Source organism: Portunus trituberculatus, chromosome 31 (genome assembly GCF_017591435.1).
Source record: "Portunus trituberculatus isolate SZX2019 chromosome 31, ASM1759143v1, whole genome shotgun sequence".
Taxonomy (NCBI): Eukaryota; Metazoa; Arthropoda; class Malacostraca; order Decapoda; family Portunidae; genus Portunus; species Portunus trituberculatus.
In genome coordinates, this window is record NC_059285.1 from 12,147,455 (window position 1) to 12,161,687 (window position 14,233).

At 40.1% G+C, this 14,233-nt stretch overlaps 1 protein-coding gene across 2 annotated transcripts in view; it reads right to left on the minus strand.

The window, feature by feature from the left end:
* The window catches only part of LOC123511646 (IST1 homolog), a 58,502-nt gene that overhangs the window by 23,921 nt on the left and 20,348 nt on the right, over window positions 1-14,233 (minus strand). For both annotated transcript variants that reach the window (XM_045267686.1, XM_045267685.1), the window contains 4 exons: window positions 13,841-13,984; window positions 11,193-11,375; window positions 9,684-10,457; window positions 8,675-8,836 (listed from right to left, as the gene is read on the minus strand). In XM_045267686.1, coding sequence (XP_045123621.1) covers window positions 8,675-8,836; window positions 9,684-10,457; window positions 11,193-11,375; window positions 13,841-13,984 — 1,263 coding nt within the window. The remainder of the gene's footprint in view (window positions 1-8,674; window positions 8,837-9,683; window positions 10,458-11,192; window positions 11,376-13,840; window positions 13,985-14,233) is intronic.

Below are 14,233 nucleotides of genomic sequence, written 5' to 3' on the forward strand. Positions count from 1 at the left end.
CATTATTCACAGACAAGAGAGAGGCCAGAAAACTAATAACATTGCTTCCCACCATGGCTTGACTCCATCTACTGTCTACTATTTTCAAGTCAAGATACTCTATTAAGAAGGCTAGTGAGACCTCATCTTCCTTGCAAGCTAAAAGAACCACCAGAACTCATGACTTTACAATGGATAAAATGGAAAGTCTTGTGGAAATGTGGTACATAAGTTTTGTATGCAGTACCATGATGCGCACTTTGTTTACATTCCACAGGTTGCCGGTTAGTGTATTTCCCGTTTCACTCTCCCTCCCTTCATAAAGTTAAGATCACCAACATTATAAAGTTACGTACATACATACATTAGTGTACATTATAATGACTTAAATTAAACTACCTAAATATTTAACTTCATAATTTTTACTTTCATTAAACCTTTTACTGTACTATGATGCACTCTCACCTTGCTTACTCTCAATGGAAGTTCAAATCAGGGGTTATACTTGTTATAATTGGTTCGTTTAACGAAGTTTCGCTTAACGAAGTGTTTTTAGGAACGTAACCCCTTCGTTAAACGGGGGTTGCCTATATATATATATATATATATATATATATATATATATATATATATATATATATATATATATATATATGTGTGTGTGTGTGTGTGTTTTCTGCCTGTCTTTGCCTGGGCCACACCATATTCGGTGATCCCTTGCACCGCTTACGTCTGTCTCCTGACCCCTTATGCCCTTGGTGTAGGACTACCCCTGAGACCATCAAACATTTCTTGCCTCAATGCCCACACTTCCACTCTAACCATACTGCACTATGTTCCCGGCTCTCTGTCCTGGCCATCACAACACTCAACCTACCCACCCTCCTGGCAGCCTCAGGCGTCCACACTTCCCGCCTGTCCTAAGCCTTATTTCTGCCTTCTTGAGGAAGACCGGCCAGCTACCACACCTGTGATACCCACACAGGACTACCCCAGGACTCATAAGGATCCAATAGTTAAGGCCACAAAGATCTATGGATCCTTATGAGCCCTGGGGTAGTCCTGTGTGGATATCACAGGCATGGTAGCTGGCCGGTCTTCCTCAAGAAGGCACAAGTAAGGCTTAGGACAACAGGTTGCCGGGAGGGGTGGCCGCCTGAAGGATGGGCAGGTCGAGTGTTGTGATGGCCAGGGCAGAGAGCCGGTAGTGTAGTGCAGTGTGGTGAGACTGGAAGTGTAGGCATTGAAGCAGGAAATGTTCTATGGTTTCAGGGGTAATCCTACACCAAGGGCAGAAGGGATCAGGAGACAGATGTAGGCGGTGCAAGTGAGCTCTGAGCGTGGCATGATCCCGGCAGAGGCGAGCGATGGCTGGTCTGGCTTGCATCCCTTCCCATGACTGACTGACTGTTTGAATCTTGTAACGGCGTTCATCCTACCCCGTTGATGGTCCCCCCATCCCTCACCCCCTTACTACCTGCGACCAACACACCATCTATTGCTAGCTACAATCCCTAATCAATTCCTCCAGGCCGCCCATTGAACCTGTATATCCTTCTCAAATCCTTGGATACAACCCACCATTGTACATACTTTATTTGTTGATACTAAGTGTGTGTCTATACTGTACTATATTTTTTCTTTCCTAAATTTGTTTATATATTTTTGTCTCTCTGTTTTGCATACTTAGAAAATGAATGCTACATGGTTTTATGATAACTTAGTTCAGCAGCAGGGAAAGAAGATAAATAAAATAAGATAATAAAGATGATATCAGGAAAATTTTGAAATTATGAAAAGATCAATAAAGAAAATTATTGAAGCTTATCAAGGAAAGTCCAATTGTGATATCTCAGTTTGAATGATTTTTTTATAGAAAAGTTTTATGTTCTTCTGAAGGAAAACGCAAGATACTTGTATTAGAAAAAAGAAAAGAAAGAAGTATTTTCAGTAAAATTTTTATAGTAGATATTTTTTGTTTATTGTTTTGTTTCTTTACTCATGTTTATTTATGTATGCAATGCAAAAGAGTCACCAATGGCAGTTTTTTTTGTCTAAATAATATCAGGGAAAATATACAAAAATCAATAAAAAAAATCATTGAAGCTTGTCGAGAAAAGTATTCTTTTAAGGAAGAGGAAAACTAGCAAAAAAAAAAAAAAAAAAAAAAAAAAAAAAAAAAAAAAAAAAGCGGAGAGCACCACTTCAACTGGAAGTACCCTAAAAGATTGGTAAAGAGTTATCCAAAAGTGAGGAACAAATGTCTTCAAACCTCCCTCTTAAAAGAAGTCAAGTCGTAGGAAGGTGGAAATACAGAGCAGGCAGGGAGTTCCAGAGTTTACCAGTGAAAGCTATGAAAGATTGAGAACACTGGTTAACTCGTATTAGATAGTTGTACAGAAAAGGGATGAAAGGAAAAAGAAAGCCTTGTGCAGCAAAGCTGCATGAGGGGAGGCATGCAGTTAGCAAGATCAGTAGAGCAGTTAGCATGAAAATAGCGAGAAAAGATAGATGTGAGAAAGAGGTCGAAGACAGTCAGTCAGAGGAGGGGAGTCGATGAGACGAAAAGCTTTTAATTCCATCCTATCTAAAAAAAACTGTGAGAGTGGAACCCCCCTAAACATGCGAAGAGTACTCCATACAAGGGCAGATAAGGCCCTTGTACAAAGTTAGAACATCAAATAATAGAATTAGAGAAATGACAAGGGTGCAACCTGTTCATGAATATGTGAGACTCTCAAAATGGAAGTGGCTGGGGCATGTGTATAGAAGACATGGACTGGTACGTGGTACACCAGAATGGGTGGCACTGGAAGAATAGGTAGAGGAAGGCCAAGGGAGATGTGGCTGAGGACAATGAAACGAGAAATGGGTGATGAATGTTGGGGAGACCTTGAGGAGATAGCTCAAGATAGAATATGGTGGGGACAGTTTATTGAGGCCCTATGCATCCCTGAGGGTACCACAGGATATGATTGATTGATTGATTGATTGACAGGGTTAGCAGTTGGAGGGGCGAGAAGAACTGACGGAAACACCTGTTTCAATGATTTGTTATTGAAAAAGTTATATGTTCTTCTGAAGGAAAAAAAAGTGCAAGATAATATATATTTTTTTTTACAAATATTAAAAAGACAAAATGGAAACAAGACTATTTTTCATATAGTTTTTATAACACTAAAAACAAAATAAGCTTCATATTATTTATCAATCAGTGTTTATTATGCCCTCCTACACATACTGTTTATTGCAATTTTACGATATAATCCAATTTCTATTAATAGTAAGATTAAAATATGATTTATGTGAAAACTGTTGTACAACCCACCGGTGGGTCGCATCGCAACAGTGATGACACACTGGTGGGTCGTATCACAGGTAACGTGTTAAGAGTCATGTATACAAACATTGATGGATTTATATCAGGAAGGTCGGAAGTGAGAGATTATGCATTGGAAAAAAGACCAGACGTGGCATGTATAACAGAAACAAAGTTAAATGTAGACATCCAAGTGAATTTTAACTCGAAAACTCCGACAGGCCTTAAATACGGCTGCATAGCACACTTCTGACAGTCCTTAAATGGGGCAGCTACTTTGAGCGCTAATAAAAACCGCGCTAGCATTGGTAGCGCTGCTATATTTGGTCATGACGTAGTCCTATGGTAGTACTGTTGGCTCCCAGGAAGCACACCGCTCTAGCCAGCTAGTTTCCCGCAAATTTCTGTGAGGTGCATGAGCGTCGTGTCGCAGTGATAATTATTTACGTATTTACGTATTTACTTATTTACGGAACTATTATTTACAACTATGGCTCCTGGTGCTAAGAGGAAGCTAAAGTTTAGTGATAAAAGTGATAGACAAGGCGGGACAAGACGCAAAGTGCACAGGTTGGAGGTAGATCCCGACCCCGCTATTGTGACAACATCGTCACCCACGCCTGATAAAAACATATGTAACTATAATCAGCCAATATGAGTGAAAACACGAAAAACATGTGAAAACACATAAAAACATGAGCAGTGCCTTACATTATGTAAGAATACACATAAAAGCACCTCCCCCGAGCCAGCCACGCTTCCCCACATCATACCGCCTTCATCAACATCACGCTGGACCCGTGCCAGAGAGTTGCCGCTACCACAATCTTCTCCAACTATCGGTTATTATTCTGAGACAACCATAGTGAGTAGAGCAATAAAAACTTGTAGGATGATGCATTGTCATGTCTACTAACAGCAGATTTTTTTCCAGAGTAATTTATAAGAGTTGATTTTTTTTATGATAATTGCGGTAATGGGAGGGTGCGAATTTTGCGGCCATCGGTCTTAGCGGGTTAAAGAGCAGGGATATAATGTTTGGAGGAGAGACAGAAGGAGGAAAAGCAGGAGTATTGATAATGACTCAAGAGGATTTATACATGGAGGTACAGTACAGAGACAAACTGGCAGAAGTTTTAAGCGTAACAATTAGGATCAGTGGGAGGGAAAAAAGGACCATATTAGTAACATATGTGCCACTGAAGACTAATTAACATGGAGGCTTGATGTACATAAAGAAATGCAAAAGGAGTACTAAATTGCCTGGATAATATGTTAAGGAAAGACAGAAGAGTGCTACTTGTGGAGGATCTAAACTGTAACCTTGTAAATTGGGAAGAAATGGATGCAAACAGTCACAGTGAACATTGGGGGAGAAAAAGTGTTACAACTGGCAATGGTAAACACATTGGACCAATGGGTGAAGGACTATACAAGATATAGAGTGGAAGAAGAACCATCAATGCTGGATTTGGTTTTCAGAAAAAAATGGAGCCTTGTCCAAACATCAAATATTATAGCCCAATGGTAAAAAGTGATCATGTGGTTCTAGAAATCAATTAAGAGAATCAGGAAATTTTGAAATACGTACAATGAGGGACACAAACAAAAATGACAACTACGCTACGTCAAATCTTAGAGGATTAAGAAGTTACTTTGGTAGTATTGAAAAGAAGGAAATTATGCAAGGCAAGACATTTCAAGAGAAGTATGATACTTTCCTAGACAAGTATAATGAGGGAGTAAAGAGATATGTTCTGGAATACAGGGTAAAAGAAACCAAACACATGTGGTATAATGCTATATGTGCAAAAGCTAAAAAGTGTAAGGAAGCAACTTGGAAAAAAGTAAGGAAGCAACGAAATGAAGTAAATAAGCAGTATAAAGAGTGAACTTATGAATGAGAGCTTTAAATCAGTATTCAATGAAGAGAGAGAGTTCATAGAGCCAAATGACCAAGTGACACATGAAGGATTAAGATATGTCATGGTACAAAAAACAGAAAATTATAGAATTACTTGAAAAGGTAGCTGTAAGAAAGGCAATGGGGCCAGATGAAGTGTCAGGATGGACACTGAGATGATGTAGAGAACAACTGATGGAACCAACTTAGGATGTAATCAACAACTCTCTAATGGAAGGGAAGGTACCACGGAGTGGGAGAGCAAATATAGTCCCAATATACAAAGGAGGAAAAAAGACTGAGCCCCTAAATTATAAACCAGTGTCACTAACTAGTGTTGTGGGAAAGATGAGTGAAATCGTTATTAAAGAAAAATAGTTAGAACATCTGAAGGGAAATTAAATAATCAATAACTCCCAATTTTGTTTCAGAAAAGGTAGATTGTGCATAACAAATTTACTAAGCTTTTATACAAGAGTAATAGATGAAGTACAAGGGGCCAGCCAAGGGGAAAAAAAAAAGACCCACTTAGGTGATGATTCTCTAGAAGTAAGAAAAGTATTAGCCAAAATTAGGGAGCAAATGTCTTGATACCTTCCTCTTACAAGAAGACAACTCATAGGAAGGTGGAAATACAGAAGCAGATAGGGAGTTACAGAGTTTACCAGAGAAAGGTATGAATGATTGAGAGTACTAGTTAACTCTTGCATTAAAGAGTTGGACAGAATAGGGATGAGAGGAAGAAAAAAGCCTTGTGCAGTGAGGCTGCAGGAGGAAGGAGACATGCAGTTAGCAAGATCAGTAGAACAGTTAGCATCAAAATAGTGATAAAAGATAGAGAGAGATGCAACATTTCAGCGGTGAGAAAGAGCCTGAAGATTGTCAGTCAGAGGAGGGAAGTTGATGAGACGAAAAGCTTTTGATTCCACTCTATCTAATAAGTGTGTGAGTGGAACCCCCCAAACATGCAAAGAGTACTCCATACAGGGGCAGATAAGACTAAGACCCTTGTACAGAGTAAGCAGTTAGAGGGGCAAGAAAAACTGGTGGAGACGCCTCAGAACACCTAATTTCATAGAAGCTGGTTTCTTTTTTTTATTTTAGCAAGAGATGAGATGTGAAATTTCCAGTTAAAATTATGAGTAAAGGACAGACCAAGGATATTCAGTGTGGAAGAGGGAGACAGTTGAGTGTCATTAAAAAAAGAGGGGATAGTTGTCTGGAAGGTTGTGTCGAGCTGATAGATGGAGGAATGAGTTTTTGAGGCATTGAAAACAACTAGATTTTCTCTGCCCCCAATCAGAAATCTTAGAAAGATCAGATGTCAGGTGTTCTGTGACGTCCCTGTGTAATCTGTTGACTTCAAGGGTTGGTCATCTCTGAAAGGACGTGGAAAGATGTAGGGTGGTATCATCAGCGTAGGAGTGGATAGGGCAAGAAGTTTGGTTAAGATCATTAATGAATAATAGAAGGACAGTGGGTAACCAGACAGAACCATGAGGAACACCACTATTAATGGATTTAGGAGAAGAACAGTAGCTGTCTACCACAGCAGCAATAGAATGGCCCAAATGAAAACTTGAGATAAAGTTGCAGAGAAGGATAGAAACCGTAGGAGGGCAGTTTGGAAATCAAAGCTTTATGCCAGACTCTGTCGAAAGCTTTTGATATGTCTAACACGACAACAAAAGTTTCACCAAAATCTCTAAAAGAGAATGACCAATACTCAGTAAGGAAAACCAGAAGATTACCAGTAGAGCAACCTTGACGGAACCCATACTGGCAATCAAATAAAAGATTGTGAAGTGAGATATGTTTAAGATTCTTCGTATTCAGGATGGCTTCAAAAACTTCAGACAAGCAAGAAATTAAAGCTTTAGGACAGTAGTTTGAGGGATTAGAATGGTCACCCTTTTTAGGAATAGGCTAAATGTAGGCAAACTTCCAGCAAGAAGGAAAGGTAGATGTTAACAAAGAAAATTGAAAGAGTTTGGCCAGGCAAGGTGCAAGTACAGAAGCACAGTTTTTGAGAAAAATAGGAGGGACCCCATCAGGTCCATAAGCTTTCCAAGGGTTTAGGCTAGTGAGGGCATGGAAAACATCATTATGAAGAATCTTAATTGAAGACATGAAATAGTCAGATGGAGGAGGAGGAGAGGGAGGGACAAGACCAGAATCATCCAGAGTGGAGATGTTAGCAAAGGTTTGAGAGAAGAGTTCAGCTTTAGAGACAGACAAGATAGCAGTGGTGCCATCAAGATGAAATAAAGGAGGGAAAGATGAAGAAGTAAAGTTATTGGAGATATAAGAATTCTATGGAAAATAAACACAGGAATAAAGGGAAATATCTTAAATTGGATGACAGACAACTGAACAGATAGGGAAATAAGGACAATGGTAAGAGACATCCCATAAAGCTGGAGCACAGTAATCAGATAACAGACTACTTAACGGATAGAGAAATAAGGACGATGATAAGATACAACCCATCAAACTGGAACACAGTAACCAAATATCGTAGGGTCCAGTGCTGGCACCAATTATGTTCCAACTATATGTCAACAATATACAATAGGGTTTGAGTAACTACATTAATTTGTTTACAGATGATGTGAGGCTTTTGAGAGTAATAAGGAACATCAGTGACTGTATGGAATTGCAGAAAGATACTGACAAGATCTGGAAATGGAGCCAAAAGTAGAAATTAGAATTTAATACCAAGAAATGCCATGTAATGGAAATGGTTAAAAATAACAGAAGACCTACGGGGAATATAAAATGGGAGAGGAGATTATAATAAGTAAGAGTGAAGAGAAAGAACTTGGGAGTGATTATACAAAACTCCAGAAAGACACATAAATGGACTATGCTACGACATACAAGACACTAACTAACATCAGAGTGGCGTTCAATTACATGGATAAGAGTATGATGAAAAAGATCATAACCACTACGACAAGACCTAGACTAGAATATTGCAGTAGTGGTATGGTCACCATATAGGCAGAAAGACATCAAGAAACTAGAAAGAATCCAAAGGACTGATACAAAGATGGTCCCAGCAATAAAGGATCTTCCCTATGAAAAAAGTCTGAAGGAGATGGAATTACCAACTCTGAAGGATAGACGGGAAAGAGGAGACCTAATAACGATGTAAAAGTTAGTAAATGATATGGAAAAGATAGATAGACAAGACCTGGTAACACTGACAGAGGATGGAGATTGATGTACAAGAGGACATTCCAAGATCATGAAAAATCAGTGTCTGAGGAACATTAAGAAGTTCAGTTTTCTACATAGGATGGTGGACATCTGGAATGGATTAAGTGAAGAGATTATAGCAGCAGAAAGTGTGCACAAATTTAAGGAAAAGTTGGATAAATATAGATATGGAGACAGGTCACTATGAGCCCCGCTCAAACCCTGTAACATACAACTAGGTAAAAACAACTAGATAAAACACAAACACACACCTGCATGTTATTAGTGATCTTCTCAGGAAGAGCATCAGCAGAAGAATCAGCAGGTGGTGGGCCACAGGGAGGGATATTAAAGCTACCTGCAGGCATCCCTGGTTGGGGATGAACTGGCTGTCCAGGAACATTGGGTAAGTTGAGATCCAAAACTCCTGCACCCTGGAAGGAGTAATGGTCAATGTAGAGTCATTGCTGGAGCTTCATAATCAATAGGCATGTAAGAGAAGTGGTTCAATAAAAGTTAGGCATTACACTAAATGGTGATGCTACCAATGAATGTTGATGTTGTGAGTGCTAATACAATCTCATATGAAATAGAACACACATTCCATATATAAAAGAATATACATATGTTTTTTTGTTAGCCAGTGATGATGTAACATGATTAAACTGGATTCACAAACTGTGTGTTTGGAACTATATAATGAGGTAATGAAATATAAAACAATCAGGTTGGGTGTGAAAATCTTGCAGCAAACAGATTTTGCATAAAAATGCTTTTCCATGTGTTCATTTTGCTTATTGAAAGACAACTTATTAGATGGGGGGGATGTAATGTGTAAGGGAAGAGATGGGAGTATTGGAGGATGAGGAAATAAAGAGAGAGAGAGAGAGAGAGAGAGAGAGAGAGAGAGAGAGAGAGAGAGAGAGAGAGAGAGAGAGAGAGAGAGAGAGAGAGAGAGAGAGAAAAAAAAAAAAAAAAAAAAAAGCCACATAAGACAAAGAAACAGACAGATCTCTAGCTTCACTTTGTGTCCCACCAATACATGCAACTGTTCCACATAATTCAAGTATAGTCTAAATCTGGCACTGATGCATGGAGTCTTTCACTTACATAAGTCATCAACAAATTACCGTTTCCACCACTGAATTAAATTATTTGAATGAATGCACCATTTAAAATATTTCAGCAAGTCACTACTTATCCTTGAGGCAAGGCAGGGGAATCACTAGCATTAGAAGTATTAAAACACAAGAGAAAGTATGAATATATCACCTAGCACACCTGGTAGGTTTTAGGAGTCACCAGCACACAGCTGTGGTGGCTACGGCCAATGGGTGGCAGCAGCCTTGGCCGCTCAAAAGCTCCAGCAGCGTCCGTAAGGACTAGATCGATTGTGGAGTTGAGGTGCGTTGGCTCCTGCACTAGGTTGGTCAGATTCAGGCAGGCACATAAACGATTATGTGGCAAGTTATTAAAATCTCCAGCCACAGCAAACACCATTGATGGGTTGTGACTGCGTATGTCTACCACACAATTGACAATCTGGTCCATGAGGGCAGGTCCAGTGGGTGCTCGGGGAGCATGATACAGGCCACACACCATCATTCCCCCATCCACTGCCACCCACACACACTCCAGCTCAGGGGGTGCCTTTAGCTGTACTTCCCGTGGGTTAAGGCTCTGCCGTGCATACACAGCTACTCCACCGCCCCGTCCCTCCCGGTCATCATGAAACAGCTTGTAGCCAGCAAGGTTGTGCTGCGCTGCTGGACGTGTTTCACTGAACCATGTTTCACTGACGACAACAATATCTGGATTATGACATGTCACAACCTCCTTGAATTCTTCAAAGCAGTTGGTAAGGGACTGTGGATTGGTGAGCAGGAGAGAAGGCACCTGCATCTTTCCTCCAACCAGTATTCTTGAATCTTCACAAGAGGGTTGCAAGGGTGAAGCAGGAGACAGGGAAGATACCCAAGAAGACTGTGGTTCTGGCGGTGGTAGTTTGGCAGGCAATGCTGGAGCCTCATGAGGCATTTGGGATGGAAACAGCACCTGCAGAGCAGTGCACTAATATTACTGACTTGTTTGGTATAGACACTTGCCTTGTTTCTGACCAATCTTACTTTCTAACTTATCTACTAATCATGTTTGTTATGCAATATTACAGAGTAATCTCTATTTACTTTCCTTGAATTCCAGTTAACCTACCACAGCATTTGTAGTACAAGTAAAAGCAGAAAAGCCAAGAAAGAAAAAGCTGTAAGTATACAAGACAGCCTTGCCTTCACACCTTCTTCCGGGCTTTAAGTCCACAGCTGCTTTCTTGCGCTGACAATAACTAAGACTGTTCAAGCATGCTCCAGCAGGATGATCACACACCAGGCCATACACACTACTGTCACTGCTTCCACAGGATGAGAGGAAGGATTTTAAAATTATTACAAAGCCAAAGATAAAAAAAAAATGCTGAAAGGTAAACCTTAGTGTTAATAGAAACAACATTTGCATGAAGCATCAAGCAACAAGCAAACACCATCACCCCATCACCTACTGCTATGGACACACTGAGGCTCTCAACACTTATTCTCCTGATGCCAAACTTTTCCTTCACCTCTAAAATACAAGAGTTTTGATTAAGTAATTCCCCCTCATTACCATAAACCATATTTGGTCAATTGAAATACAGTATATAAGAATGATGAAAATTCAATGGTAAACAGTCTGGCCTCAGGAAATATAGTGGCACAAATGTATGTCCACACCCACTCACACAAAACATTCCCTTACCGGTGTAGGGTAAACAAAGGGCTGCTGGGGCATGGGCTGAGGAGGGTAGCCTATAAATCCTGCTGCTGGGGCAATGTTTACTCCACTCCCTCCACCTCCAGCTCCTGCTCCATCATTGTCAAAGTTGTTCTTTTCATCTAGACTGATGAGAGGCTCCTTGCCCCACTCTTCTTCCCGCATCACCTGTATAGGAGAGTATGAAGTCATATCATGTCAAGCCAATCAAGCAGCAGCACCACAAGGCTCTTAGTACATATCACTAAAATAACTCTACAGTTACCATAGATCCTATTCATACTATTATGCTGGAAAGACCAAGTAAGTATTGCAGCCATTCATTCTGCAATCTTCAGGAACTGAAAACTGATCATGCAAAATGCAAAACATTAGTCTGGGAATGTTGAGAAAGTAGAAATTGTGGAAAAAAAAAAAAAAAAAAGGCCCACTGAGGTGCTGGTCCCTAAAACAAGCTGAATAGATAATACACTTAACCCTCGGCTATCGCGCCCAATTGGGGCCGAAATAGCCGCGCTATAGCCGAAAACGCAATAGCCAAATTGATCTTGGCGGGAAGGCGGTTTTGGCCAATGAGCGCTCAGATATCCCATGATGTCATGGCTGGGTGTGCGATAGCAGGCATCTGAGGTCGCGATAATGAAATTTTAGCAGCTTTTCATGGGTGCGTGATAGCAATAAAACGCGATAGCGGAAGTTGCGATAGCCGAGGATTGATTGTAATTATAAAGGGACTCCCAGGATTATAATAGGAATTATTACTTTTTTTTTTCCTTTTTTTTGTTTGCATGAAGAATATACACTGCTGGTCAGAGCAGAAGGTGCAGTACTTGTGACATCATGTGAAGGAGATTAATGACAGAAAATATGTTTCAGTGAGGGTATTCACCTAAACTAGTACAGGTAACTCTCGATTTATACGATAGATGCGTTCCAAGAGGCATCGTGTATATCAAAATTCGCGTAAAACAAACATGTAATTCTCACGAGAAACAATAGATAATAGGGGGGATGCTGGATGTGGTTCAAAAATATTCGTACAAAATACTCTATTTATTTGACTAAATTTACATGTTTTTATTATTTACCATTCTAAATACTAGAAGTGTATTTAAAGTAAAGGAAAAAGCAAGAAATAATAAGAGAAAGCAAAAAATAATAAGAGAAAACAACAAAACAAAAAATACGTAAACAAAACATTCACTGCGTCACTGCCTTCACCACTCACACCACAGTCACCATCTTCCTCTGAGCTTTACCACTTTATCAAAAATCCACTTATCAAAAATAACCCCACATGCAGAAGAAGATGAAGGACATTTTGGGGCCATCTTGGTGATTAAAAGGCAGATTGAAGAGATTCCATCTGTATTCAGTGCTGCAGACTGCAAATGAGGCACGAGAAGAGCAGGAGCTCGATCCAAGAAACTTTAACATCAGAGCAACCTCCTGCCGCGAAATGGCATCCATGAATGCTTGGAGGGACGGTAACGAGGTTGCTCTCAGGTTTCTGGGAACATCACCTCTCAAGGTGGTGTTACTGTCTTATAAATACATTTATGTTCACAAAACAACATTTCTATTAGCTTTTTAAAAAGCTTGCCCTCAAGAAAGGATTGTTTTGTAATGCATAAAGTGAAATCTTACATGGAATACCAAGAAAATAACGCATAGATGAGATCGGCCACAGACGAGGCAGAGATTCGCGGCGACTCGGCCGCTTCTTCTTCTTCTTGTGACCCTTTTAGCTTCTTGCATGTTGCTCTCATCATGATATTTATGTTTCCACTCCTCTATTGCCTGCTGTAATGGATATCATATCTTAGTATTCATATATGCTCATGCCACGAGGATAACCTCGACTCCATGGCACTGAGTGATAGTGAATTACTAATGAAATACCATGGTATTTCATTAGTAATACAAATTCAAGCACATGATCCACAGGCGAACGTTGACTAAGGAAACATATCATCTACTTTGACTACTAGAGCTGCAGAGTTGTCAGATAGCGATATTCAGCGAATAACGCCGTATGTTTAGGAGTTAAGAAGGGATGAATGAAATTTGGTCCGAGTGGAGGTCATGGTCCTTTTCGCGCCTTCCGCTCTGACCAGCAGTGTATATGTCGCTAGTGCATGTAGTGTTGTGTGAAGGAAAAGAGCTGTCTTTAGAGGGAATGCTGTGACTGCCCCTTGTGTTGTGAGACATAAAGGGGAGCATCCAGTGAAGTCACAGCTGGTTTTAATGAAAGTTCACCATACCCCTTACACCAATGCAATTAGACCTCACTGGGAGTAATTATCATTTCGGCAGGGATGGATCGATGTATTGAGAACTGCAAGGTTGAGGGAAATAACACAGATGAGATGCGAATGTGTGATGAGAGCATCACATATGAAGCAAGAAAGAATGATTGAAGAAGGCTGAAAGGAAAGCAGTCAAGGATGTAATGCATCCTTGAGAGGCTCAGCAGAAAGGGACATCCATCTGATTCAACAGGTCTAAAGACCTATAGAAGTATAGATCATTCTTTGTAGCTTTAAACTGAGTGCAGATGCTTAAATGTGCATGTGTGTATAATGGAAGAAAATAAATAAACAGGCATGCTGGGATCTCCTAAAGGATCTCACCTGAGGGTCCGGTTCATATTCAACATTGTAGTTTTTGGCAATCTCTATCAAGTACTTCTCCACCAGCACTTTTGGCGGTGCCTGCACATTCAGTTTGTGGATGAGTCGCTCACTGATGGTGGTCACCTGCTGCTCACGACATGCCTGCAAATATGTGCAAGGAACACTCAGTGAATGGTTTCTTGGAAAAAGAATTACCTCTAAATTGTACATTAATCTGCATTATAATAATTTTTTTCCTGAGAAGAAGAGGGGGGGAAAAACTATGAATAAAGCACTTTCTTATCCTTTCACTCACTGGTAAGGAAAAAGAGATTTTTTATTAAATCAGTGACTCATTGGCAGAAATGGAAACTAAGCTCATATATTTATTCCACTTATTCAGTATGGTTA